Source organism: Podarcis gaigeae, assembly GCF_964106915.1.
Source record: "Podarcis gaigeae genome assembly, chromosome: 2".
NCBI classification, from domain to species: Eukaryota; Metazoa; Chordata; class Lepidosauria; order Squamata; family Lacertidae; genus Podarcis; species Podarcis gaigeae.
Window position 1 is genome coordinate 16431750 of NC_139679.1, and position 26229 is coordinate 16457978.

The window sequence follows — 26229 nt, forward strand, 5'->3', positions numbered from 1 at the left end:
TTTAACCAAACAAGTTTATTCTGTAGAAAGATTTAAGTGCAACTTATTTACACATTACACTTATTTGCACAAGTGTGTTCTGCCCAACACCCTGGTACACTTATTCTGGGGGATGCAGGTGGCCTGTAATTCTGGAAAGCAGCATGCATTTTAAGAGACCACATTATGTTGTCGATTTCCATGAGTAAAGAGCAATAGGCAATCTGCCAAAGCTAGTGCAAGCCTGTCCCATAAGCTGTTGTAGCATTTACAGAAGCTTCAAACTTCTTGAGTCACAAGCTAGCCTCCCTGCTAAAACTCAGGTTTGTAATATGTAGTTGGCTTAAAACAATTTTGTACTGCGCTTTGACAATCTGGAAGCGACAGTAAGATCCCAGGGCAGCATCTGGGTCTTAAAAGCCTCTGCTCTTTCCTGAGCCTTAGTCAAATAAAAGGTAAATGTAAAGGTACCCCTGCCCGTACGGGCCAGTCTTGACAGACTCTGGGGTTGTGCACCCATCTCACTCAAGAGGCCAGGGGCCAGCGCTGTCCGGAGACACTTCCGGGTCACGTGGCCAGCGTGACATCGCTGCTCTGGCGAGCCAGAGCCACACACGGAAACGCCGTTTACCTTCCCGCTAGAAAGCAGTCCCTATTTATCTACTTGCACCCGGAGGTGCTTTCGAACTGCTAGGTTGGCAGGCGCTGGGACCGAGCAGCGGGAGCGCACCCCGCCGCAGGGATTCGAACCGCCGACCTTTCGATCGGCAAGTCCTAGGCGCTGAGGCTTTAACCCACAGCGCCACCTGCGTTCCTACCTTAGTCAAATAGGCTTGCATAATTTATTCTAGCAGAGCATGGGTCATAGAACCATTTTGGTTCCTTCATGCAGTTTTTTTTGTGGAAGGGTTCACCCACTTTTGTCTCATAATTTCTACGCACAGGTCTGGGGTTTTTTGTGTGTGTGTCTTTACACTTTCTGCAGGAAAACCTGTTCACTGAATTGGAACAAATATCAGTTGGATTTTCTGTGGATTGATGTTTGTTCTGATTCAACAGTAAACAGTGGGTTTTCCTGGTAAAAGTGGCTCCTATTTTTTCCACTTACATTTTGGAAGCACTCCCCTACCCCTGATCTTAATATTCTGCACTGGAGGGTATGTCAACCCCTTTTGAGAAACACTGGATTCAACTCCACTAGTGCCAATTCATTTGGCCCTCTAGAGTAAATTTAAGAAACAGGCCCTTTGTGCTAGACTCCCAGTTCCCAACATCAGTGGCCATTGGGCTTGCTTCCTGAGCTTGTTGTGAGCTGAAGTCCATCTGGAAGACCTTACGTTGCCCATCACTGTTCTAGAGACCTTGTAGTTTCCCAAGACCAGGAAGGCAGGGTGGGTGGAGAAATCTGTTGATATGCGTTGAGCCCTCAGCAATGTGTAGCAAGCACTAACCCTGCCCATAACGCCCCCTTTTACAGAAATACCTGAGAACATGCAGTGTTCCTTTTCCTTGCCACAAATACAATTCTGATCAGAATTAAACGAGTTGCTATACCTTTTGTTAGGAGACAGATCTAACACCACCATACAGATCTTTTTTCAGTCTTGGTGCTGCATGCCAGCGGGTGGGTGGGGGCAGGGGCAAAAGGAGGAACAGTGAATGCAAGTTTGCTTTTGCACAGTAGAATAATAGAAGAAGAAATAATAGAGTTGGAAGGGGCCCAAGGGTCATCTAGTCCAACCCCCTTGCCAGTAGGCAAATTTCACACTCAATGCAACCTTTCCACTGAGGTAAACAAGAATTCTTGGGCATGTTTCACTGAGGCAGCACGTGAGGTATAAAGCACAAGGCCGTGCATAATTTTCAGAGGGCCATCTAAAGAGGCTTGGAGGAAGATTTGGTTGGTCCCTGGCTTGAGCTTCCCCACTCCCTGCCATAATGGTCTGGGAATACAGTCGTAGCCTGGTTGCCAAACAATGCCTTCTGGGAGTCCTGCGCTGGACATTTGGCTTCCAAAAACTGGAACACTCCCAGTTTTCAATTGTTTGGGAGCCGAAACATTCAGCAACTCAGCTGTTTGAGATCCAAGGTACAACTGTACTGCCTTCAATAAACAATCTCTGGGAAAGACTAACCTTAGAAATGGTGTGTGGATTAAGCAAATAATGTCAAGCTAACAAAAGTGATTAGTTTGGCTAGGTCAATAGTTCTTTGGATAGATTCTAGTTGCCTTCAAGCTCCCAGAGCTGTTTCCCTCTCCCCATTCTGTAAATCGGTTGTGTATTTAAAGAACGGCCTAGATACAGTCATAAGCACTTTTAAGTTCAGAAGCAATGGCATTTGTTCAGTTACAAACATGTATATGTGTTCATTTGCCATGTGGCTTGCAATAGACCGTGCTCCTCTATTTGGGTAGCTTCAAAGCCTGAGGTGGAGGCTCCTTGAGTCTCCTTGAAAACAGTGCAGGGTTGCTTATCTTGGGTCTATTCAATCTCTGCAATTCCTCCCGCCAGAATCTGCTCTGTTCAGTCAATGGGGTTGTCTGGCTGGTTATTTCGCGGTACCAGGAAGACTCCGCCATCTGCAGCGAGTTGCAGCACATACTCTTCAGGGGAGTAAGTGTTGCCAGCTTCATCACGCAACATGCAAAAGACTTGGTGGTAGAGAGCCCCCAACTTTTGCTTGGTGAGCGCCAGGGTCCTGTTAAACTCTCCTCGGTCCCGTAGCAGCCGCTGCCGCTCGCAGCTCAGCTCCTCCAGCTCCCGCTCCAAGTGAACCAGGGTCTCTAGCTTGCGCTTGCGGCAATTCTGAGCCGCCACTTTGTTCTTGCCGCGCCGGCGGATGTCTCTGATCAGAGCCAGCTGAGGCTCACTCAGCGGGAAGCGTGTCACCAGCTCGTTGAAGTCGTCCACGGGCAGGTTGATGATCTTCTCGACTGGGAAGGGGATGTTCATGGCAAGGGCCCGCCGCTCGTCCCGGCTGCCCCCCAGCTCCCCACGTGGGCTCCGCCCTTTCTCCAAAGAATGTTCCAGGGGTGGGTTGGTGCAGGGCAACTCTGGCACAGGGGGCAACATTGGATAGGGTGGTGCATGGTCCATGGGGTACAGTGGCGCATACTCTGCCCTCTCCAGCCCCTCTGCTTCTAGGGACTCTGCATCGCTGTAGTTAAGGGACAAGCCAGAGTCTGATTCCAAGTCCTCTTGGGGCTTGCAAGGGCCTTGTGGCCCATAGCAACTGGCCAAGTCCCTCTCCAGCACCATCCCTGGTGCCCCTTTACATTCGCCCAGAATGGCAGGTCCAGGAGGCTCAAGGGAGGACGAGATCAGCATGCCGGTGTAGCTGTAGACAGTGCAAGGGCCTGGCAGAGATTCTGGGAAGGGGCGCTCGTATGGTGGAGCAGGATGGCTGTAGGAAATGGAGCAGTCCCCCATCTCTGTGCACGGCCCATAGCTGGGAGGTGGCACCACTGGTTGTGCATGGCCGCATAAGGCAGGGTCATAGCAGCTTTCAGCTGGCATCTCAAGGCCCTGCAGGGGTGTGAGAGAGGTGTTGAGCACAGGCTTAAAAGTTCACACAGATTTCCCTGCATACAAGGGCATAGAGTCATAGCTGGGGCTTAGGAGGAGGGAGACACCAATCAAGATCCAGAGCAGGGGTCAGCAAACATTTTCAGCAGGGGGCCGATCCATTGTCCCCCAGACATTGTGGGGAGCTGGACTATATTTTTTTTTGGGGGGGGGGGATGAATGAATTCCTATGCCCCACAAATAACCCAGAGATGCATTTTAAATAAAAGGAAACAGACACATTCTACTTATGTAAAAACACGCTGATTCCTGGACCGTCCGCTGGATTTAGAAGGTGATTGGGCCGGATCCGGCCCCCAGGCCTTAGTTTGCCTATCCAGAGATTTAGAAAGCAAAACTTAGAACCCAGGAATTCTGGCTCTTGTTCTAAGCTGTTTCCTGACTGCTGATCCCTCAAGTTCCATCTTCGATGCAAATGAACTCCTGTTCCCCCTCTCAGTTTAACTCCTTCGATTCCACCTACACCTTCCAGTTCTCCTAACAATTTGCTCTCCGCAGCCATCTATTTACCCAGCACGTTGCTCTTTGATGACTAAATAGGTGGTGTCCCAGTCTGAGCATCCCTCAGTCACAACCCTCATCTACTTATTGGCACGGCCTTCTGCGGCATAGCACGCTATGCAGGGACGGAAGAGGAGCGAAGGAGCCCCTGCGCAGGTGCCTACCTGGCGGAGATGGATGGCTTGATAGCATTCCCCCTAAGAACAAAAGGGCGATTCATCTCATCAGACAGATCCCGCATTGTGCACCGTTCCTCCCCACCTTGCATCTCCCCAGGGTCAGGTGCTGAATGGGGCAGTGTTGGGAGAGTCACCATGAAGGAGGCAACTGTGCGCAATGGATACCTGCCACTCTGCCACTGACTTGGTCCACGCCTCCATGGGGAACCTAAACCTCCATGCAGAGATGCAGCGCTGTCTAGGGTACTACATGTTCCTCCTTCCTCTCCCTAACAGCTCCTTTTGCACGTTTGCTCTGAAGGAATCTCCGCGGAGGTCAAGGAGACCTGCTCCCAGGCATATGCAGAGAAGGCTGCCATCATTGCTTCAGCAAAAAGTTTCCTTAGCAGTAAAAAAAAAAAAAAAAGGAATGAAAAAGTTGGACACCCTGTTGATTTTCTCCCTGGAAGCAGTGTTTAGGAGCTGGGCTGTCACGCTCATGCAAGACATGGGAGGGTTTCAATCTTGCATTCTTCTGAGGTTTTGCAAAAAGACAAATAATGATAAAAGGAAGGCAGCTCCCCCCCAGCAGCAGGGATGAGTAATGGAAAAGGAGGAGGAAGAGTAGAGTGGAATGCCCTCCTTGAAGGGAATGGCTGGAGTTCTTTTAGGGGGTAAAGGTAAAGGGACCCCTGACCATTAGGTCCAGTTGTGGCCGACTCTGGGGTTGCGGCGCTCATCTCGCTTTATTGGCCGAGGGAGCCGGCGTACAGCTTCTGGGTCATGTGACCAGCATAACTAAGCCGCATCTGGCGAACCAGAGCAGCGCACGGAAACGCCGTTTACCTTCTCGCCGGAGTGGTACCTATTTATCTCCTTGAACTTTGATGTGCTTTCGAACTGCTAGGCTGGCAGGAGCAGGGACCGTTCAATGGGAGCTCACCCCGTTGTGGGGATTTGAACCGCCGACCTTCCGATTGGCATGTCTTAGGCTCTGTGGTTTAACCCGCAGCACCACCCACGTCCCATGGAGCAAGGATACACTGCAGATATTCATTGGTGGTTTCACTTGCTAGTTTTATAATCTCTAATACTAATGCTGCAGATGACAGTGCTTCCATCTCCTTCTAAAGCTCTTTGCTAGCCTGAGTGGGAGAAAGAAACAGGAAGCCGAGAGGGATGGGAAGGAGCCCGGGGGGAGGGGAGGCTGCCCCTGCCCAAATGCCACAACCTCGTAAATAAGGTTACCAGACACCCCCGTTTCCCGGGACGGTCCCCGGATTTACAAACCAGTCCTCATACAAAATCCATTGAAGTTGAAAAGTGTCCCTGGATTCATTGAAAATAATCTGGTAACCTTAAAACTGCAGCAAAGGAAAAGCATCACTCAATGCATAGTTAAGGGCTATTGTGACATCAGCAGCCAATCCCATCTCTGCCCACTGTTATGTCACAGAACTTGAACACTGGTGGGGGGCTTGCAAAATGTTCACAGTACTTTCACTGCTGTCTCTCAAGTAGCACAACTGCCCTGTTAAGGTAAGCCAGTATGATCATCCCCCTATTGTAGGTGAGTTGTGCACATATCTCCTTTGTTGTCTCTGACATAAGATAAATGAGCAGCACAGCATCGAGAGTGCAGAGGAAAATCCTGAACGTCACCCCACTTCGCCTGTTGGAACCTTGAAGAACTGCATCAGACTATGATTGATTGCTGCAGGATCTAGGATATCTGGTTCCCCTGTCTTGCACCTTGGAGGAACTGCCTATAGGTTTACATTATAATACCTGGCTACACCAGGAAGTTTTAGCATGTCTTACTCTGGTGCATAGGGGACGTGGGTGGCGCTGTGGTCTAAACCACTGAGCTTTGGGCTTGCCACTCGGAATGTCGCCGGTTCGAATCCCCGCAATGGGGTGAGCTCCTGTTGTTCGGTCCCTGCTCCTGCCAACCTAGCAGTTCAAAAGCACGTCAAAGTGCAAGTAGATAAATAGGTACCATGCCGGCGGGAAGGTAAACGGCGTTTCCGTGCACTGCTCTGGTTTCGCCAGAAGCGACTTAGTCATGCTGGCCACATGACCTGGAAAAACTCTTCTGCGGACAAACTCTGGCTCCCTTGGCCAGTAAAGCGAGATGAGCGCCGCAACCCCAGAGTCGTTGAGACTGGACTTAACTGTCAGGGGTCCTTTACCTTTTTTTACTCTGGTGCATATACCTTAGCATAGGTAATAGCAATTGATGTGGGTTGTATCTGTCAAGAAATCCTTGCTCACTTGCTTGCCAGTTATTCCAATTCACAGGACAACATTTAAGGTGTCTAGCAGTGAAAGGTGTTGGGAGGGGGGACTCAAGGTTTGATTTACATTGGAGATGGCCCATCTCCCTCTGTGCCAGTGAATGTCTGTCACCTTTCCAAGTCTTCTGAAAGCTTTCCCATGTTCAGCTGAGAGATGTGACAGTGGCTCTCATTGGTCAGAAGGAGCCAGGTGTCACCAAATCCAATTCGGGCTCAGAGAGTCCTTTAAAAACTACTTCTGGCCCAGAGATGGAAGGAAGACAAAGTCACAACCAGAGAAGAATGATGACGGATTACGTCAAAATGGTGAAAGTGACCAGAAATCAAGAAGATAGAAATTTTACTAAGGAATGGGAAAAATTTATAATTTATCTTGGAGAACACTGTAAAAACTCTGGTAGGATTGTAACAACACTTGTAACGAAACAAGAACTATGGGAAAACAGGGATTTTTAAGAAAAAGGAAAATTTTATAAGATGCAGTTGAAAAAAGATTCAGGTGGTAGCCGTGTTGGTCTGGCGCAGTAGAAATATATATTAAAATTGTCTAGTAGCACCTTAGAGACCAACTAAGTTTGTTCTTGGTATGAGCTTTCGTGTGCATGCGCACTTCTTCAGATACTAAAAGCTCATACCAAGAACAAACTTAGTTGGTCTCTAAGGCAGTGTTTCCCAACCTTGTGCCTCCAGATGTTTTTGGCCTACAACTCCCATCATCCCTGACCACTGGTCTTGCTAGCTAGGGATGATGGGAGTTGTAGGCCAAAAACATCTGGAGGCACAAGGTTGGGAAACACTGCTCTAAGGTGCTGTGGGTTAAACCACAGAGCCTAGGGCTTGCCGATCAGAAGCTCAGCGGTTCAAATCCCCGCAAAAGGGTGAGCTCCCGTTGCTCGGTCCCTGCTCCTGCCAACCTAGCAGTTCAAAAGCACATCAAAGTGCAAGTAGATAAATAGGTACCACTCCGGCGGGAAGGTAAACGGCATTTCCGTGCGCTGCTCTGGTTCGCCAGAAGCGGCTTAGTCATGCTGGCCACATGATCCGGAAGCTGTATGCCGGCTCCCTCGGCCAATAAAGTGAGATGAGCGCCGCAACCCCAGAGTCGTCCATAACTGGACCTAATGGTCAGGAGTCCCTTTACCTTTACCTAAGGTGCTACTAGTTGAAAAAAGGAATGTTGACAGAACTCATGGAGGGGCAGAGGGAAGTCCAAGGGAATCCTTTGTATGTATGATTATGATTATTATTTGAATATAAATGTAAACTGTAAAAATCAATAGAAAATTGGGGGGGGGGAGAGAAAGTCCTTTAAAAAAAAAAGGCTGTCCTATGCAGCATTGTCCCGTCCCATCATCAGGGGTACAGACCTTGACCACTCACTGGGAAACTGACCACCCTTACTGCTTATTCATAAGTAGACTGAGAACACTGTGGTGTTAGTAAATAGGTTAGAATTCGTCAATATTTGGAGTGACTGGGTTCTTTTTGTTTTTCGGTATTCTGTTTGAACATTTGCCTTACTCTCTTATTTGGGTAAAAATATGAGAGAGGCAAACAACAGTATCTTCAGTGTGGGAGTCTGCTATAAACCTCCAAAGCCAGACAAAACATGGGATGACGTCTTATTATAGCAGATTACCAAATATTCAGAGATATAGTAGTCATGGGAGACTTCAGCTACCCTGATATCTGTCGGGACTCGAACTCTGCCCAAAAAAATGTAAGGTCCAACAAATTTCACAATTGCCTTGCTGAAAATTTCATTTCCCAGAAGGTGGAAAAAGCAACAAGAGGATCAACTATCTTGGACCTGATCCTCACCAACGTAGTGAGAAGCTTGGGTGGAACTGACCTACTGGGATCCATTATGCAAAGGGAGCGGAAAGCTGAGTGTAGTCGGATGCACAAACTCTGGATTTTAAGAAAACAGATTTTTAAAATCTTAAGGAACTACTGGGTGAGATCCCCTAGTCAGAAATACTCAGAGAGATTAAGATGGATGGGAGTTTCTTAAAAGGTGAGATATTGAAGGCACAGTTGCAAACAATTACGACAAGATATTGAAGGAGGCGGCAGCTAAAGAAAGCAGTGTGGCTGCATAGGGAGCTTTCTGATGGGCTGGTGGGCTCTGAATGTTTTGATTACAATCCCTATCAGCATTGGGGCTGATAGGAGTTGCAGTCAAAACATCAGCATGATGAAGGCTAAGATCCAGCATTTGTTCTTCAGTTGGAGAGACAATGACTTTCTGGGAATAGCAGTGGGACAGAGAGTTCTTCGTGCAGTAACCACATGCCCTTTCTTCATCTCCCCCTTCCCATCTCTACCAATTGCTAATTGCAGCAAAAGCCTTCTCTGAGCTGCTGCCTTGGCCAGTTAATAATAATAATAATAATAATAATAATAATAATAATAATAATAATTTATACTCCGCCCATCTGGCTGAGTTTCCCCAATCAAATGTTAAAAACAATACAGCATTAAATATTAAATATTAAAAACTTCCCTGATCAGGGCTGCCTTCAGATATCTTTTAAAGATAGGATAGCTGTTTATTTCCTTCACATCTGAAGGGAGGGTGTTCCAAAGGGTGGGCGCCACTACCGAGAAGGCCCTCTGTCTGGTTCCCTGTAACCTCATTTCTTGCAATGAAGGAACTGCGAGAAGGCCCTCGGCGCTGGATCTCAGTGTCCGGGCTGAACGATGGGGTGGAGACGCTCCTTCAGGTATACAGGACTGAGGCCGTTTAGGGCTTTAAAGGTCAGCACCAACACCTTGAATTGTGCTCGGAAACGTACTGGGAGCCAATGCAGATCTCTCAGGACCGGTGTTATGTGGTCCCGGCAGCCACTCCCAGTCACCAGTATAGCTGCCGCATTCTGGATTAATTGCAGTTTCCGGGTCACCTTCAAAGGTAGCCCCACTTAGAGCACATTGCTATGCTATCATATCCATAAAGTTGTCCTGTATCTCAACAGCAACCTGCCTGCTTACCTGATACACATTACCTGATACATTGTGTATGATCTGACCAATCTACTGCAATTATTAAGTTTGCAGATGACACCACCATAATGGGTTTAATAACAGGTGGAGACGAATCAGCGTATAGAGGGGAGGTGCAAAAAATATCTACATGGTGCCTAGGGAACAACTTGCACCTTAATATCAGCGAGACAAAGGAGATGGTGTTGGACTTTTGGAGGAAGAGAGGAGAACTAGCCCTGCTGCACATCGGGGAGGGCTGTGTGGAGAGAGTCTCTTCCTTTAAATTCCTAGGAGTTTATCTCAGTGAAGACCTTACTTGGAAAATAAATACAACCCAGGTGGTTAAGAAAGCCCAACAGAGACTCCATCTCCTCAGAGTATTGCGGAAGAAGGATGTCAATCAACATTCGATGATCTCCTTCTACCGGTCAACAACAGAAAGTATCATGGTGTAGTACGCTGGTTTGACATCATCTGATAGAAAGTGTCTACAGAGGGTGGTGAATACAGCACAAGATATTATGGACTGTCCTGTGAATCTGCTGGATGAAATAGCGGAAGAACGTTGCCTCAGGAGAGTGAGGAAAATTCCCTGGGATGATTCACACCCTGGCCGGCACTTTCTTGATCTCCTGCCCTCAGGCAGAAGATATAGAAGCAGGATTAGTCGCGCCAACAGGGTAAAGAACAGCTTCTATCCGTGGGCTGTTAGGCTGCTGAATGAAAAGATAACAACGGGGCAACTGAATTTCGGGTTTGGTGTGTGTGTGTCAGTAAATGAGGGGAATTAAGACTAAGAGAGCTGAGTGGTGGGTACTTGTGTAATCTCACTGTATACAAGTTGTACAAGTGTCAATAAAGTTTTTCACATTTCAAATTACCTGCAGTTCTGAGATGGAGAGGATTTCTTGCCAAGTGAGCTCCATTTCTCCCTGGGGGCCAAGCTCCCCCCCTGCCAGGGGATTGTACAAGGGGAGGAAGGTTCCCCGAGCCCATCCTTGCTGGGGTGGGAAAGGGGGCATTTTGTCAGGCCGGGCCCTGCCCAGCCTCTGCTCCAGCTGGGTCCCCCCAAAATTAGCCGTGGCAGCAAAGTTCTGCAATGCAAAAAGAGAAAACGGGGTCAGGTGAAACTCAAGCATTGTGAATCTTTCATAGGAAGAAGACGTTGGTCTATCTAGCTCCATTGTTATGTACTGAGTTGAATAGGATCCAAAATGCAGCAGTCTGATTGCTACATTTTGGATCCTATTGTTCTAGGACCAATCAGACTGCTACATTTTGGATCCTATTGTTGTAGGACCAGTCTGATTGGTCCTAGAACAATAGGATTCAGAATAGAGCAATCTGACTGGTCGTAGAACAATGCAGCAGTATGATTGGTCTGCAGGAGCCACCCAATCTAGCTCCAGGTGGAAGTGAATCCACAACCTGATTGGCCTACAGGAGAATCCCGGAATTAGCCAATCACATGCAGCCCATTGTGTAAATAATGTATATAAAGCAGATATTGTGGGGAAACTTCCATTCCTCACTACTATGAGCTGAATAAAGAGCATGAAATCCACTCTCGACTCCGAGTATATTTCATCCATACCGCCTACACAGACTGTCAGCAGCTCTCCAGGGTTTCAGACCAGGGTCTCTCCCAGCCCTATCTACAGATTGACCTTGGACCTTCCTCATGTGAGGCCTATGCTTTTCCAATGGGCTCCAACAGTGTCACGTCATCCCACAACATACAGCTGTTTGGAAGTAGCCTAAATGAAGCAAGGCCTTATGAAAAGGGGAGCAGAGGTAAGAGACCATGAAGTCCACATCTAAAATGACCTATCTGCACATCAAGGCAATGTGAACCGAGTGCATGCCTTAGCACACTTCCCAGAATCCTTTGCAACTATTTAAGGATGTTCCTTGGCAGGTACATTGACGCGGCAGCAGTATCTGAAAGGTGAACATTGGAGAACCACTCAGTTACGCATCAAATCTATTTCAGTGTACAGTTGTACCTTGGGTTAAATACTTAATTTGTTCTGGAGGTCTGTTCTTAACCTGATACTGTTCTTAACCTGAAGCACCACTTTAGCTAATGGGGCCTCCTGCTGCCGGAGCACGATTTCTGTTCTCATCCTGAAGCAAAGTTCTTAACCCGAGGTACTGTTTCTGGGTTAGTGGAGTCTGGAACCTGAAGCGTATGTAACCTGAGGTACCACTGCACATAACTACAACAGGTAAAAATAATAATCAGCTTTTGTTTCAAAATGGGGGGAGGGAACCTGAAATAAAACCTCAACCCACACCTCCCACCCAGAAGAAAAATGCCACTACAGTGGTACCTCAGGTTACATATGCTTCAGGTTACAAACACTTCAGGTTACAGACTCCGCTAACCCAGAAATATTACGTCAGGTTAAGAACTTTGCTTCAGGACGAGAACAGAAATCGCACGGCAGCAGCGGGAGGCCCCATGAGCTAAAGTGGTGCTTCAGGTTAAGAACAGTTTCAGGTTAAGAACGGACCTCCGGAACGAATTAAGTACTTAACCCGAGGTACCACTGTATATGGGAAACATGTAATGAACCTGGGCAATGAAAATGACAGATGAAAATGGACTGAATTAGATGTGAACATGGCTCTATAGTTTTTGGAAGCACCAACATTTTCCGGGGACTTGGGGTAGCAGCCAGCAAGGTTAGTGGTAGACAGGAAATTGTGTTTTGGGGTCTATTTCCTATAAACCTTCCACACACACACACACACACACACACCCCGCTCCATGTCTTAGTCTCAGCTTGGCATGGGTGGGACTGCCCATCTGGTCCTTGATAAAACTCCCCCTGCTCCCCACACGTTCTTACCTCAGAGCTGACTCTGTGAATCTGCAGCGTACAGCTTCCTGGATTAGACATTCATGAAGCCACGAGGGTGCCCAACTCTGTTTCTGCAAGGGAAAGATAAACAGCCTTCTTATAAGCCACTGAGTGCTTGCCCTGGAGAGAAGGGCTGCGCTATCATTTGCCCGATAATAAATGTTGGAAATGTAAAGAGATTGAAGGTACATTCTTTCACCTTTGGTGGACGTGCTCAAGGATTAAGACCTTCTGGGAGATGATCTATAATGAAATGAAAAAGGTACTTAAATATACCTTTCAGAAGAAACCAGAGGCCTTTCTCCTGGGCATGGTCGGCCTATTGGTGGCAAAGAAGGATAGAACTTTTTTAATGTATGCAACAACAGCAGCAAGAATACTCATCGCAAAATCCTGGAAGACACAAAATTTACCCACCCAGGAAGAATGGCAGATGAAAGTGATGGACTATATGGAACTGGCGGAGATGACTGGCAGAATCCGAGACCAAGATGAAGAGTTGGAAGAAGATTGGAAAAAATTTAAAATTTATTTACAGAAACATTGTAAGATCCAGGAATGTTAGAAGGATGTTGGAATGAAGTAATGTGGCTTTAGCAGAAACGATATAAAAGATTAGGTAAAAATTGATTTTTTAATTGGTGAAATGAGAATGTAAAATCACAGTACACTAAGATAAATTATTAGGATAAAAACCAAGCTGAAAAGGATTTGCTGAAATATTTAATTGAACTAGAATACAAAAAAGGGAGGTGTGAGGAGGTCAGGGAAACAAGTAAATGAAAGACAAGACATGGAAAGAAGGAAATGTTTTTAATTGTTTTTATTTTTCTGTATTTTGTATTTTCTGCTCTCCTTTTTATTTTATTTTATTTCTTTTCTTTTCTCATTTTTGTAACTTTTTTTTGAAACTTTAATAAATATTATTTAAAAAAAGAGAGAGGGAAGGGCTGCGGTTTGGGGGCTCTGTGGCTGGTAAGGCAGTAGGCCTAGAAGGGAGCGGGCAGAGATCAATACAGGGAGGCAGAGCCATAGCTATGGGGGTAGGGGGGTAGCCAAGTTTTTTTTGCCCTGGGTGTAGCTTCCAGAGAGGTGCCATTGAGGCTCCCTTTGTGTGTGTGTGTGTCCTCTCTGTTATTGCTTTTGCCAAACTGGGTCTTTGACTTAGGTGAATTAAAGCCTAGTTTCTCCCTTGCACGGAGGTTAAAGAGAGAATGTTTCTGGGAATCTGGTGCGATAGGGTAGGGCAAGATTTGTCTTCCAACTTGTTATATACTGAGTTGAATTGGATTCAGAATGCAGCAGTCTGATTAGTCCTAGAACAATAGGATTCAGAATGCAGCAGTCTGATTGGTCCACAGGAGCCACCCAATCCAACTCCGGGTAGAAGTGAATCCGCAACCGGATTGGCCTACAGGAGAATCCCAGAATTAGCCAATCACATGGGGCCCATTGTGTAAAGAATGTATATAAAGCAGACATTTCAGGGGAACTTCCATTCCTCACTACTCTGACCTGAATAAAGAGCATGAAATTCACACTCGACTCCGAGTATATTTCACCACTGCCTTTTCCTTTCTCTCTCTCTCTCTCTCTCTCTCTTGCCTAGGAGACTGGATTTTTCATATTAGTTTTTTAATTTGTATACAGTACAGTGGTGCTTCGCAAGACGAAAATAATCCGTTCCGCGAGTCTCTTCGTCTAGCGGTTTTTTCGTCTTGCGAAGCAACCCTACTAGCGGCTTAGCGGATTAGCGCTATTAGCGGCTTAGCGGCTATTAAAGGCTATTAGCGGCTTAGAAAAGGGGGGGAGCGAAAAAAATCGCAAGACTCGCAAGACAATTTTCGTCTTGCGAAGCAAGCCCATAGGGAAATTCGTCTTGCCAAGCGCATCGAAAAACGGAAAACCCTTTCGTCTAGCGGGTTTTTCGTCTTGCGAGGTATTCGTCTTGCGGGGCACCACTGTATTGCCTTTCTACATTATGGTATTCGAGGCAGCTGACAAGCCTATTATGCAACACTAACCAAATACATCATTGTGCACCTAAGAACACTGCTGGAACAGACCCAAATTCTGTCGGGCCCTGCCATCCTCTTTAAGAGTGCTGAACTTTGGTTGGCGAAGACCTGGGTTCAATCCCTTCCTTGAGCTGGTCCCTCAACTTGCCTATTCTTGTGACTTGAATTTAATTTTAGCTGCTTTTGATATTGTGGTTTAAATTGTAGAAACGCGTCAAAGAACCTGATGTTGAAGGGCAGGTAAAAAATCAGAACAATGGCCAGCCTGATACAACTTAGAGAAGTCCACAAGCAGGGCAGGAAAACGAAAGCCCTCCATCTACACACACACACACACACACACACACACCCTCTTATTGGTCCACAGCACCTGGTGTCCAGAGGCATTGAAACTGGATTTTTACACTAAGGAAGTGTGGAAATGCAGGAAACAAATGATTAATTGAAAGACAGGTAAACACACCACAAGCAAATCTGGGTGAATGCAGGATAAATGCTCATTGTGACAGGGGTCAGCAAGCTTTTTCAGCAGGGGGCCGGTCCACTGTCCCTCAGACCTTGTAAGGGGCCGGAATATATATTTTTTTTTTGGGGGGGGGGAATGAAAGAATTCCTATGCCCCACAAATAACCCAGAGATGCATTTTAAGTAAAAGCACACATTCTACTCATGTAAAAACACCAGGCAGGCCCCACAAATAACCCAGAAATGCATTTTAAATAAAAGGACACATTCTACTCATGTAAAAACACGCTGATTCCTGGACCGTCCGCAGGCCGGATTTAGAAGGCGATTGGGCCGGATCCAGCCCCTAGGCCTTACTTTGCCTACCCATGTTGTATGATCACCATGCAAACAAATCAGGATAAATGCTCAGTTTATCCTGAAGCTGAATACCTGAAGCTGTTCTTAACCTGAAGCACCACTTTAGCTAATGGGGCTTCCTGTTGCTGCCGCGCTGCCAGAGCCTGATTTCTGTTCTCATCCTGAAACAAAGTTCTTAACCTGAAGTACTATTTCTGGGTTAGCGGAGTCTGTAACCTGAAGCGTATGTAACCTGAAGCGTACGTAACCCGAGGTACTACTGTATAATAATCCACATAAGCTTTGTGCAAGAAAATAAGGATGAACAATTGAGAAACAGACTGCCTGGGTTAGTCCTGAGGCCGCTTTTCTATGTCCCTGCGAAAATAGAAAGCAGCCCCAAAGATACCACCCCATAAAGTGTTAAGATTCCACAGCCCACACTGCTCTGCTCTTGCAGCAGCTTCCAAGATGACAAAGTACCCGCCTGCTCATTGCACACGTGCCCACGATGCTGTCTGAGTTGATTCATGACCCCGCAAAGGCAATCTGGAGAAGCAGATTGGTTTTAAGGAATGTTAGAAGGATGCTGGAATGAAATTATGTGGTTTTAGCAGTAATGTTACAAAGGGGTATGTAAAAATGGATTGTTAATAGGTGAGAAAGTTACACTATATTAAGATAAATTATTAAGATAAAAGCAAAAATGGAAAGGATTTGCTGAAACAACTAATTGAACTAGAAAGGGAGGTGTGAGGAGGTCAGGGAAACAAGTAAATGAAAGACAAGACATGGAAAGACAGATGTGTTTTTAATTGTTTTTATTTTTCTGTATTTTGTATTTTTTCTTTCTTTCTTTTTCACTTTTGTAACCTTTTTGAAACTTTAATAAATATTATTTTTTTAAAAAAAGAGAGAAGCAGATTGGTTGTGTCTGCAGCAGCCATTCTGACTGGGTGCCAGCCCTGAATGAAAGAGGATCATTGGGAGTTCTTGCTTCTTCCATGATTACCATCAAAGGCTGATAACAATGGAATGCAGCTGTTTCTGGGGTATGGCGAGGCAACCACCACAGAAGAAGAATCTTTCTTTCAGCACAGGGATCCCCAGCTGAACCGTATTCTCCACCATGTCTATGTACAGTGGTACCTCAGGTTAAGAACTTAATTCGTTCTGGAGGTCCGTTCTTAATCTGAAACTGTTCTTAACCAGAGGTACCACTTTAGCTGGGACGCAGGTGGCGCTGTGGGTTAAACCACAGAGCCTAGGGCTTGCCGATCAAAAGGTCACTGGTTCAAATCTCCGCAATGGGGTGAGCTCCCATTGCTCGGTCCCTGCTCCTGCCAACCTAGCACATCAAAGTGCAAATAGATAAATAGGTACCACTCTGGTGGGAAGGTAAACGGCGTTTCCGTGTGCTGCTCTGGTTCGCCAGAAGTGGCTTAGTCATGCTGGCCACATGACTCAGAAGCTGTATGCCGGCTCCCTCGGCCAATAAAGCGAGATGAGCGCCGCAACCCCAGAGTCAGTCATGAGTGGACCTAATGGTCAGGGGTCCCTTTACCTTTACCTTTTACCACTTTAGCTAATAGGGCCTCCTACTGCCGCCGCACGATTTCTGTTCTCACCCTGAAGCAAAGTTCTTAACCCGAGGTGCTATTTCTGGGTTAGCAGAGTCTATAACCTGAAGCGTTTGTAACCTGAAGCGTCTGTAACCCGAGGTTCCACTGTATATTCTGTGATTCCAGGCAACCACACACAGTGGCGTAGCGTGGGTTGTCAGCATCCGGGGCAAGGCAAGTAATTTGCGCCCCCTAACCCGTGGAGCCAGGTAGGGGCAGAGAGCTGCGAGTGCGAGTGCGCCCCCCCCCGATGTTGCGCCCGGTGCTGCCGGCCCCCCTGCACCCCCCACGCTACGTCACTGACCACACACCGAGAAAGCCCAGGAATGCTTCATTGGCTACTGGATTTCCGAGAATCTCAGTACTGTACCAAGCTTTTTTCCCCCCTCAAAAACAACAACAACGCTAAGTTACTAGATCTTATGGTTGCAAAAGTATGCTTAAAAATAAGTGGGCGAAATTTCATCAGAAGCCTGAGGAGCTGTTGAATAAGATTTCCTGTGGTTAAGGGTGGAAATGTACCACTCCCCTTGATTAACAAAAAAATGAATTTTGCAACATTCGTCCCTGTGTTTGCACGTGGAATATGCACAATCCTGTGCTCCCAGGCCTCTTCTCCCCTTTTGATCTGTAAAAACACAACCCCAGCTACAACATACCACACCGGAGCGGGCAAGACGGTGGCCAGGTGGCTTTTGCCGCTGCTCCCTCTGCTGCCCAAGCACAAAGGCCCAAGCACATTAATAATAATAATAATAATAATAATAATAATAATAATAATAATTTTTATTTATACCCTGCCCTCCCCAGCCAAGGCCGGGCTCAGGGCGGCTAACAAGCAATAAGAAAAACAAGTTGAATGAATACAACTTAAAAACAAGATTAAAATACAACAATTAAAATATTGAAACATTAAAATGCAGCCTCATCACAGGAGGAGAAAGGAAAAAAGAAAGAGGGGAAGGGAATCAAATTGGCTCCAAGCCAAAGGCCAGGCAGAACAACTCTGTCTTACAGGCGCTGCGGAAAGAAAAACAGATCCTGGAGGGCCCTGGTCTCATGAGGCAGAGCGTTCCACCAGGACGGAGCCAGTGCTGAAAAGGCCCTGGCTCTGGTTGAAGCTAATCTAACTTCCTTAGGGCCCGGGACCTCTAGGGTGTTGCTATTATGGACCTTGAGGTTCTCCATGGGGCATACCGGGAGAGGCGGTCCCCTAGGTACAAGGGTCCTAGGCCGTGAAATTACCAGCTTGAAATGCAGTTAGGTCGTTCTTTTCCCCCATTCTGTTTGAAGCTGGTTTAGGGAGAGATCCACTATTATCTAAGAAATGAGAAGATAGATATAATTTGTGGCTAGCACCATGTGCACTATCGTTTCCCATAGCAGTGGTGGAAGTGTGCTGGATGTAAATGAGAGGGTGCACAGTGTTGACGGGCAGTTTCAAGGCCCCTCTCCTTTCTGGATCTTCAAACCGGACTTGGGCAGGACAGCTCTTCACACACCCTCACAGCCCTTCAAACCAGCCTCAAATGAATCCAATGGATTCCCCTTCTAGATCGTACAAATTAGTAGCCTGCTTGGGAATTGCCATTCATTCCAGGAAGAAATTAAAATTTGGTGGAGGGGGGGATGGGAGTGAGGCATGTTGGCTCTCTCTGGGGTCAACCTCTAAGTCAGGGGCAGTGGCATAGCGTGGGTTGTCAGCACCCGGGGCAAGGCAAGTAATTTGCGCTCCCTAACCCGTGGATTTGCGCCCCCTAACCCTAACCCCCAGATGTTGCACCCAGTGCGGATGGCCCCCCCTGCACCCCCTCGCTATGCCACTGGTCAGGGGTCAGCAAACTTTCTTAGCAGGGGGCCAGTCCACTGTCCCTCAGACCTTGTGAGGGGCAAGACTGTATTTTGGGGGGGGGGAAATGAACAAATTCCTGTGCCCCACAAATAACCCAAAGATGCATTTTAAATAAAAGCACACATTGTACTCATGTAAAAACACCAGGCAGGCCCCACAAATAACCTAGAAGCGCATTTTAAATAAAAGGACACACTCTACTCATGTAAAAACATGCTGATTCCCGGACCTTGGTCGAAAATCACACTTAGCCACGACTAACTTTTGCTGGATTGAGCCTACTGTTTCAAAATGTTGTTGCCCACTCCAGAGCATCTATATTTCTGCAGGAAGCTGGGAGGGGAACCATATGCCAAGAAAGATAAAATACAGAGTGGGACCGTGTCAGTACTTCCTGCTCATCCAAGGATTTGAAATTGCTCCTCTAAGGAAGGCACACACAGGGACAGCAGAAACCTCTTAGGCAGCCGCATGCTGCGTTCGCTTCCGCTTGCCAGGTGGCTGAATTGGGGAAGTCATTGAGCATTGTCTAGCTGGCTGGCATCTTTGAGAGGACTGAGAAAACCTGTGTGCTAAAGCAGAGATGGGAAACCTCAGACCTGGGAGCCATATGTGGCCCTCTAGTCCTAGCTCTCTGGCCCTTGGGACTCTCCACAGGCCACACCCTCCAACCAGTTTTACATTGCATGTTTTTGCCTGGCTGGAATTGTCCTTGAATGCTGGCAATGCATAGAAAGTAGCCCACTGTATAAAGGTAAGTAAAGGTAAAGGGACCCCTGACCATTAGGTCCAGTCGTGACCGACTCTGGGGTTGCGGCGCTCATCTCGCTTTACTGGCCGAGGGAGCCGGCGTACAGCTTCTGGGTCATGTGGCCAGCATGACTAAGTCACTTCTGGCGAAGCAGAGCAGCACACGGAAACACCGTTTACCTTCCCGCCAGAGCGGTACCTATTTATCTACTTGCACTTTGACATGCTTTCGAACTGCTAGTTGGCAGGAGCAGGGACCGAGAAACGGGAGCTCACCCTGTCGCGGGGATTCAAACCGCCGACCTTCCGATTGGCAAGTCCCACAGCGCCACCCGTATAAAGGCAGAATTCACATTAATTGCTCTCCCCACTTTCCCCTCTATCCCTACACACCGGTCTGACATGTGGCCCCTAGCTGGTTGCCTGGAAGACAGTGCGACCATTAAACCCATCCACTGTCAAGATCATCATCATCATCATTTATTTATTTTTACGCCACCTATCTGACTGGGTTCCCGCGGCCACACTGGGAGGCTTCCAACAAATTAAAACACAATACAACATCAAACATTAAAATCCTCCCTGAACAGGGCTGCCTTCAGATGTCTTCTAAAAGTCAAATGGTTGTTTATTTCCTTGACATCTGATGGGAGGGCGTTCCACAGGGTGGGTGCCACTACCGAGAAGGCCCTCTGCCTGGTTCCCTGTAACCTCACTTCTCGCAGTGAGGGGACCTGCCAGAAGGCCCTCCTCGGAACTGAAATCTCAGTGTACGAGCTGAACGATGGGGGTGAAGATGCTCCTTCAGGGCCAAAGCTGTTTCGGGCTTTAAAGGCCAGCACCAACACTTTGAATTGTGCTCGGAAATGTACTGGGAGCCAGTGAAGATCCTTTAGGACCAGTGTTGTACGGTCCCAGAGGCTGCTCCCAGTCACTAGTCTGGCAGCCACGTTCTGGATTAGATGTAGTTTCCAAGTCACCTCTCAAGGTAGCCCTATGTAGAGCGTGTTGCAGTACTCCAAGCAGGAGATAACCAGTCCATGAACCACTCTGGCAAGACAGTGCGTGGGCTAGTAGGGTCTCAGCTGGCGTACCGAATGGAGCTGGTAGACTGGCTTATCTATGGAGGCATAGCCACAACTTTCATGTTACTACTGTGACAAATCGCAGAGGAATAGCTATGTAGTCTGTTGTAAGGGAAAAAATGGAGCCTTCATTATAAAGGACTTCTGGACAGCTCAGTCAGAAGAGCACGGGCCTCTTTAATCTCAGGGCTGTGGGTTTGAGCCCCACATGGGAAGAAAGATTCTGGCATTGCAGGCACTGATGACTTTTGTGGTCCCTTCCAACTCTACAATTCGATGATTCTACAATTCTATGAGCTACCAGCATGAGTTTGACCAAATCGCAGGAGGCAATGGAAGACAGGAGTGCCTGGCGTGCTCTGGTCCATGGGGTCACGAAGAGGCGGACACGTCTAAACAACAACACAATTCTATGAAAAGATTCCTGTGGCTCTTTGAAGTCTTTGAATATTGTGGCATAAAAAGCTTCCATGAGTGCTGGATCACAAACACTAATTCCACCGCAATCAAATTCCCAAGGCTATCCTTAGAGCCCTGCCACAGGACATTTTGCTGTTTTGGCAACCATTGTACCAACAGCCACCAGTCTTAGCCTCCAAAGGGTCTTGGGGGGGGGGGTGTCAAAGCTTTCTGCGCATTTTTGGTTAGAGATCTCCAACAACTACAATACTCCCAGCATTCTCTGGGAAGAAAGAATGACTGTTAAACCAGGCCTTTGAGGGCCCCTCCAGACTGGTTTTTTTTATTTTTAATTGTGGCTGTATTCTGCAACATGTTCTTGATACAATAATAGTGCATTGGCCATAGATTTGTTCTGCTTTAGTTTGCTCTGTGATGATTCCCCAATGCTACAACGTTAGTGCTGTCCAAGGGGGGGCTATAGTGCAACAAAAGCGGGACAAAAATAAACCAGAGCGTTTGTGGTAGAAAAAGTGATGGGGTGTCAGCAGGAAGCTATGAGATATACACAGATTGCAAGTGAAACAATGTGACATCCCCAAAACGTTTACAGGCACAAACTGTATTGAAAGCAAGATTGTGTCAGGGACCATGCTGAGGAGGAATGGTGGGAGCCTCCCCCTCCCCCTGCTCCGGATCATGAATTTTCCCAGGAGCAGGAGGACAGTATAGGTTTGGAACAGCGGTTTGCAGAGGGACAGAGATCAGAAGGAAGAAGCTGGGAAATACTGGATGGGGAACAGCTGAGAGAATAAACACTGGGAGAGAGCGGGTTAACAGATTCACAGTCTCTGGACAGCATTCACACCCCTTCTCCAAAATCACAGAGATCTCAGAAAGTGGCAGAACAGAAAGCACAGAGGGTACAAGCTCAGATTACAAGATGTAGAAGTGACGTAGATTAATAGGGACGGAAGGGAGTGTAATCCTTAATTGGGAGCACCGCCATTTCTGGGAGATGTTCTTCTTTGTTCTCTCACTGTGATTATTAAAGTTTCTAACTGGTAAGAAGACTCCTTTTCCTTTGTTCTGCTTATCTACTGCCACGGGGGAGGAAGCTGATTCCCTGAAGCCTGACAGATTGCATGTGACTGCTCCAATAGCATCATGAGAACAAATCATCATGAATGCGCAGTAAAAAAAATAGGTCCAGGGAGGGGCTGTGAGGGAAGCTCTGTGAAAATAAGTTTGGGGAGGGGAGGTACTCCAGAGCAGTGTTGCATGATGTAGTTGCATGCCGTTGGATTACAACAACTCCTGTAATCCTTGCCCATTGGCTAGGATGAGTGCCTCTGATGGGCTCAAGGCTGAAGAACATGGAGCATGTGCTTTACATGCAGAAAATTCCAAGTTCAACTGCTGGCATCTCGTTGAGAAACGACAACAGCAGCACCAGCGGGTGATGGTGAAGTCCTTCCTCTGCCTGAGATTCTGGAGAGCAGAGTAGAACAGAGTAGAAAATAGCCCAAGGGTCCCCTTTGGACTGCAACATGCTGCTGACACAATAATAGTTCATCATCGCTGGAGTCATCCTAGACCGCCTACAAATCCTTCTCCTTTATGTCAGGTGATAATTTTCCAGTGTTACCACATTATTGACATTTGAAGGAGCGCCCATGCTCTACAGCACAACGAAAGCGGAACAATAATTGTTAAGTTGTGGGTGAACATATCAGACGACACAGCGATTCTCCAAACAGCTCTTGTTTATTCACAGGTCAGAACTGAACTGAACTGAAGGGTTCAGTCAGCCTGCTTATATAGAGCTCCAGTACAACGTAACTGTAACAACTTTCTGTAACTATCCAATCACTGAATATCACTTTCGATCCCTTATTTGCATATGTGGACCTGAACTATCTACAGTATCCCCCTGCTGGCCCAGGGTGAGAACTTCGGTACATACCGTATTATTTGCTCTATAAGACTCACTTTTTCCTTCCTAAAAAGTAAGGGGAAATGTGTGTGCGTCTTATGGCGCGAATGCAGGCTGCGCAGCTATCACAGAAGCCAGAACAGCAAGAGGGATTGCTGCTTTCACTGCGCAGCGATCCCTCTTGCTGTTCTGGCTTCTGAGATTCAGAATATTTTTTTTCTTGTTTTCCTTCTCCAAAAACTAGGTGCGTCTTGTGGACTGGTACGTCTTATAGAGCAAAAAATACGGTAACAGTAATCATCGTCTTATTTGTAGGCCGCCTTTCCATAGTTAAAACCATGCTCAAAGCGGCTTACAATGCGAAAATATTTACATAATTACAAACATAGCAAAAGTAGTCATTAACCATGAAATAAAACACATCAGAAAGTACACAACCCAACTGAACGATCTCCATATAAATCATAGTATCTGAAAATAAAGATACAAAAAAAGTATACATAGCAGCAGCACAACCCCCTAAGCAGGTTTCCTCAACCTCGGCCCTCCAGATGTTTTTGGCCTAGCTAGCAGGACCAGTGGTCAGGGATGATGGGAACTCTCAAAACATCTGGAGGTCTGAGGTTGAGGAAACCTGCCCTAAACAATATCCCAGCTCAAGGGAGCGTTCAGCAGCTTCAGCTTTCGTAGCTGGAGTCAGTCAGTCAAAAACAGAAATTTAGCCTAGTTTGGGACCACCCATTGCACTGTAGTAAAATCGCACCATGTGACTGCAATCAGTTAATAATAATTTAATGATAATTTCATTATTTCCACCTCGCCCACCTTCTAATGCACCTTATGCTATGTAAGGCTTTTAAAAATTCCATTTCCTTGCCAACAGCAGGAGGGAGAGGGATTAGGCAGAACTATTAAAAACCACAGTCTACTCATGTGATTGGAGTGCAGGGATTTGGGCATCTTTTTCAAAACAATGGTTATCTGAAATATTGCTCTTCCAACCCCTCCCTCCCCACTGCCAAGAATATTTGTGGTATGAAAAGTTCCAAGATTTGGTTAACATCAAGAAATATAAACCTATTTAAAAATAACTATGAATTTTTTTTTTGGCTTGAGGTAAAAAGAAATTTAGAAATATGGAGGAGAATGAATCTCTCATTGTCAAAAGTTCCAAGATTTCAGGGGGATGTCATGGGACTGCACTGATTGGAGCTGAAGCAGTACGCTCGCCCCAAAACTTTTGCAAGTGTAAACAGCATCGGAAGTGGGGTCAATGGTAGCCACCCCAGCACCATCGTAAGCACAAATCTCCATGAAAGCACAATGGAAAAGACATCTGTGCTGGTCCACTACACATCTCAGGCTAGATTCGCAGCCTTTCTCAACCTGTGGGTCCCCAGATGTTGTTGAACTACAACTCCCATCACCCCTAGCTAGCAAGGCCAGAGCTCAGGGATGATGGGAGTTGTAGTCCAAGAACATCTGGGGACCCACAGGTTGGGAACTACTAGGCTGGAGTCTTCAAGCCCAGTAGCCTCTGTATGTGTGTGTTGCATTTGTGATGCCCCCACCCTTTGTTGATTTGAGCCATCCATCCCTCTGGCCATGCTCTCCAATGTAACTGTGGTGCGCTCCTTCTCCCTGGGGACATTTCTGGTGTGTGGTGCGCTCATAGGCAAAGTACTGTTATTGTGGGAGGCCCCAAGGATCTGAAACTGCTCTGCTCTCTTCCTCCCACCTACCCCACCCCGGAACCTCTCTCTGTGGTCTGCTATCGCCTCTCGCCCTCTGCTTTTCCCGTGCACATTTCGACAGAGACTGGCCCTGCAATTTCCGATCCTCTGCTGGGATGTTGCATAAGAAGAAGAAGAGGGGGGAAAACCCCACACCCAGAGCTCCTGAGACACCTCAAGTCTTCTGAGGCCAATGGTGGTGACGGGGGAGAGAAAATATATTAATATGAGCAAGGCTTCAGCGGGATTTCTAAACAACAAATTCCCCAATTCGTTTCTCCCATCCTAAGAATAGGTACCGTATTTTTTGCTCTATAAGACTCACTTTTTCCCTCCTAAAAAGTAAGGGGAAATGTGTGTACGTCTTATAGAGTGAATGCAGGCTGCGCAGCTATCCCAGAAGCCAGAACAGCAAGAGGGATTGCTGCTTTCAATGCGCAGTGATCCCTCTTGCTGTTATGGCTTCTGAGATTCAGAATATTTTTTTTCTTGTTTTCCTCCTCCAAAAACTAGGTGTGTTTTGTGGTCTGGTGCGTCTTATAGAGCGAAAAATATGGCAAGTTAGGAAAATGAAGAGGCGATCGAGGACGCAAAAACTGCCAGCATTATGGGTGCAAAATGGAATCACCAATTGCAGATGCAGAATACCTCTGAACACCAGATCCTGGGCCCAAACAACAGGGGATGAGCAATTGTGTTATGTGTCTACCAGAATCTTTTGATAATGACGTGAAGCTAGACTCAGTAAGGTGGTTCTTAGTTCTTGCTGACTTGTGGCATTGTGTGCTGTGTGCTGGTTGTTCCCTACATTAGGGTTGTTTTTTCAAGGGTTGGATTAAACCCAGTGTGAGGAACCTTTGGTCTTCTAAGGTTCAGATGTAGCCCTACAAGTCTCTTTCTCCAACTCTCAGGAAGAAGAAGAGTTTGGATTTGATATCCCGCTTTATCACTACACTAAGGAGTCTCAAAGTGGCTCCTTTCCCTTCCTCTCCCACAACAAACAATCTGTGAGGTGAGTGGGGCTGAGAGACTTCAGAGAAGTGTGACTGGCCCAAGGTCACCCAGCAGCTGCATGTGGAGGAGCAGGGAATCAAACTCAGTTCACCAGATTACGAGTCTACCGTTCTTAACCACTACACCACACTGGCTCTCCCCAGTCTACTACCCCTCTCCCCAAGTCCCCAGGCCACACACCTCTGCTTCACACACCATGTATTTCTGCCTGGCTGGAATATGTTACTGAACTGCGATCATGCCTCTCACTTGTCTGGAAGGAAGACAGAGGGGTGTGGGTGTATGTTGAAACCTCTGGCTTTTGCATGGCTGAAAATCAGCCGGTAGAAAGACGATTTGCACTACTTGCTCTGCCCATTTTTGCTTCTGGCCGATCACTGGTACATAGCTTTACCCAGGACAGAATGTGGCTCTCATGTTAAGCAAGGCTCCTCCATTCTAAACAAGCTCATCTCTGGCCCAACCAAAGATCCCCCGAATGGGGCAAGACTTCTCTTCCCACTTCTCAGAGGGTGGTGTACCAGCCACACCAGGCGTTTGGAAATTGGCCCCATGGCTCTGTCATAAACCCATGCTTTGCATGTCTGAGCTGCCAAACTCAATCCCCAATGTCTGCAGTTTAAACAGGTGGGAGACCTG

At 47.0% G+C, this 26229-nt stretch overlaps 1 protein-coding gene across 4 annotated transcripts in view; it reads right to left on the reverse strand.

Annotated features, from left to right (window-relative positions):
- The window catches only part of NFE2 (nuclear factor, erythroid 2), a 49574-nt gene continuing 23345 nt past the window's right edge, over nucleotides 1-26229 (reverse strand). The window contains exons 1-6 of one of the 4 annotated variants that reach the window (XM_083729000.1): nucleotides 13332-13910; nucleotides 12366-12510; nucleotides 10392-10604; nucleotides 1502-3506; nucleotides 798-1384; nucleotides 1-418 (exon numbers count right to left, since the gene is read on the reverse strand). In XM_083729000.1, coding sequence (XP_083585126.1) covers nucleotides 2505-3506; nucleotides 10392-10604; nucleotides 12366-12416 — 1266 coding nt within the window. In that variant the 5' untranslated portion in view covers nucleotides 12417-12510; nucleotides 13332-13910 and the 3' untranslated portion in view covers nucleotides 1-418; nucleotides 798-1384; nucleotides 1502-2504. Of the gene's footprint in view, nucleotides 419-797; nucleotides 1385-1501; nucleotides 3507-4076; nucleotides 4205-10391; nucleotides 10605-12365; nucleotides 12511-13331; nucleotides 13911-26229 lie in introns of those variants that run through there. The other 3 variants (XM_083728999.1, XM_083728998.1, XM_083729001.1) reach the window with 3 other exon arrangements.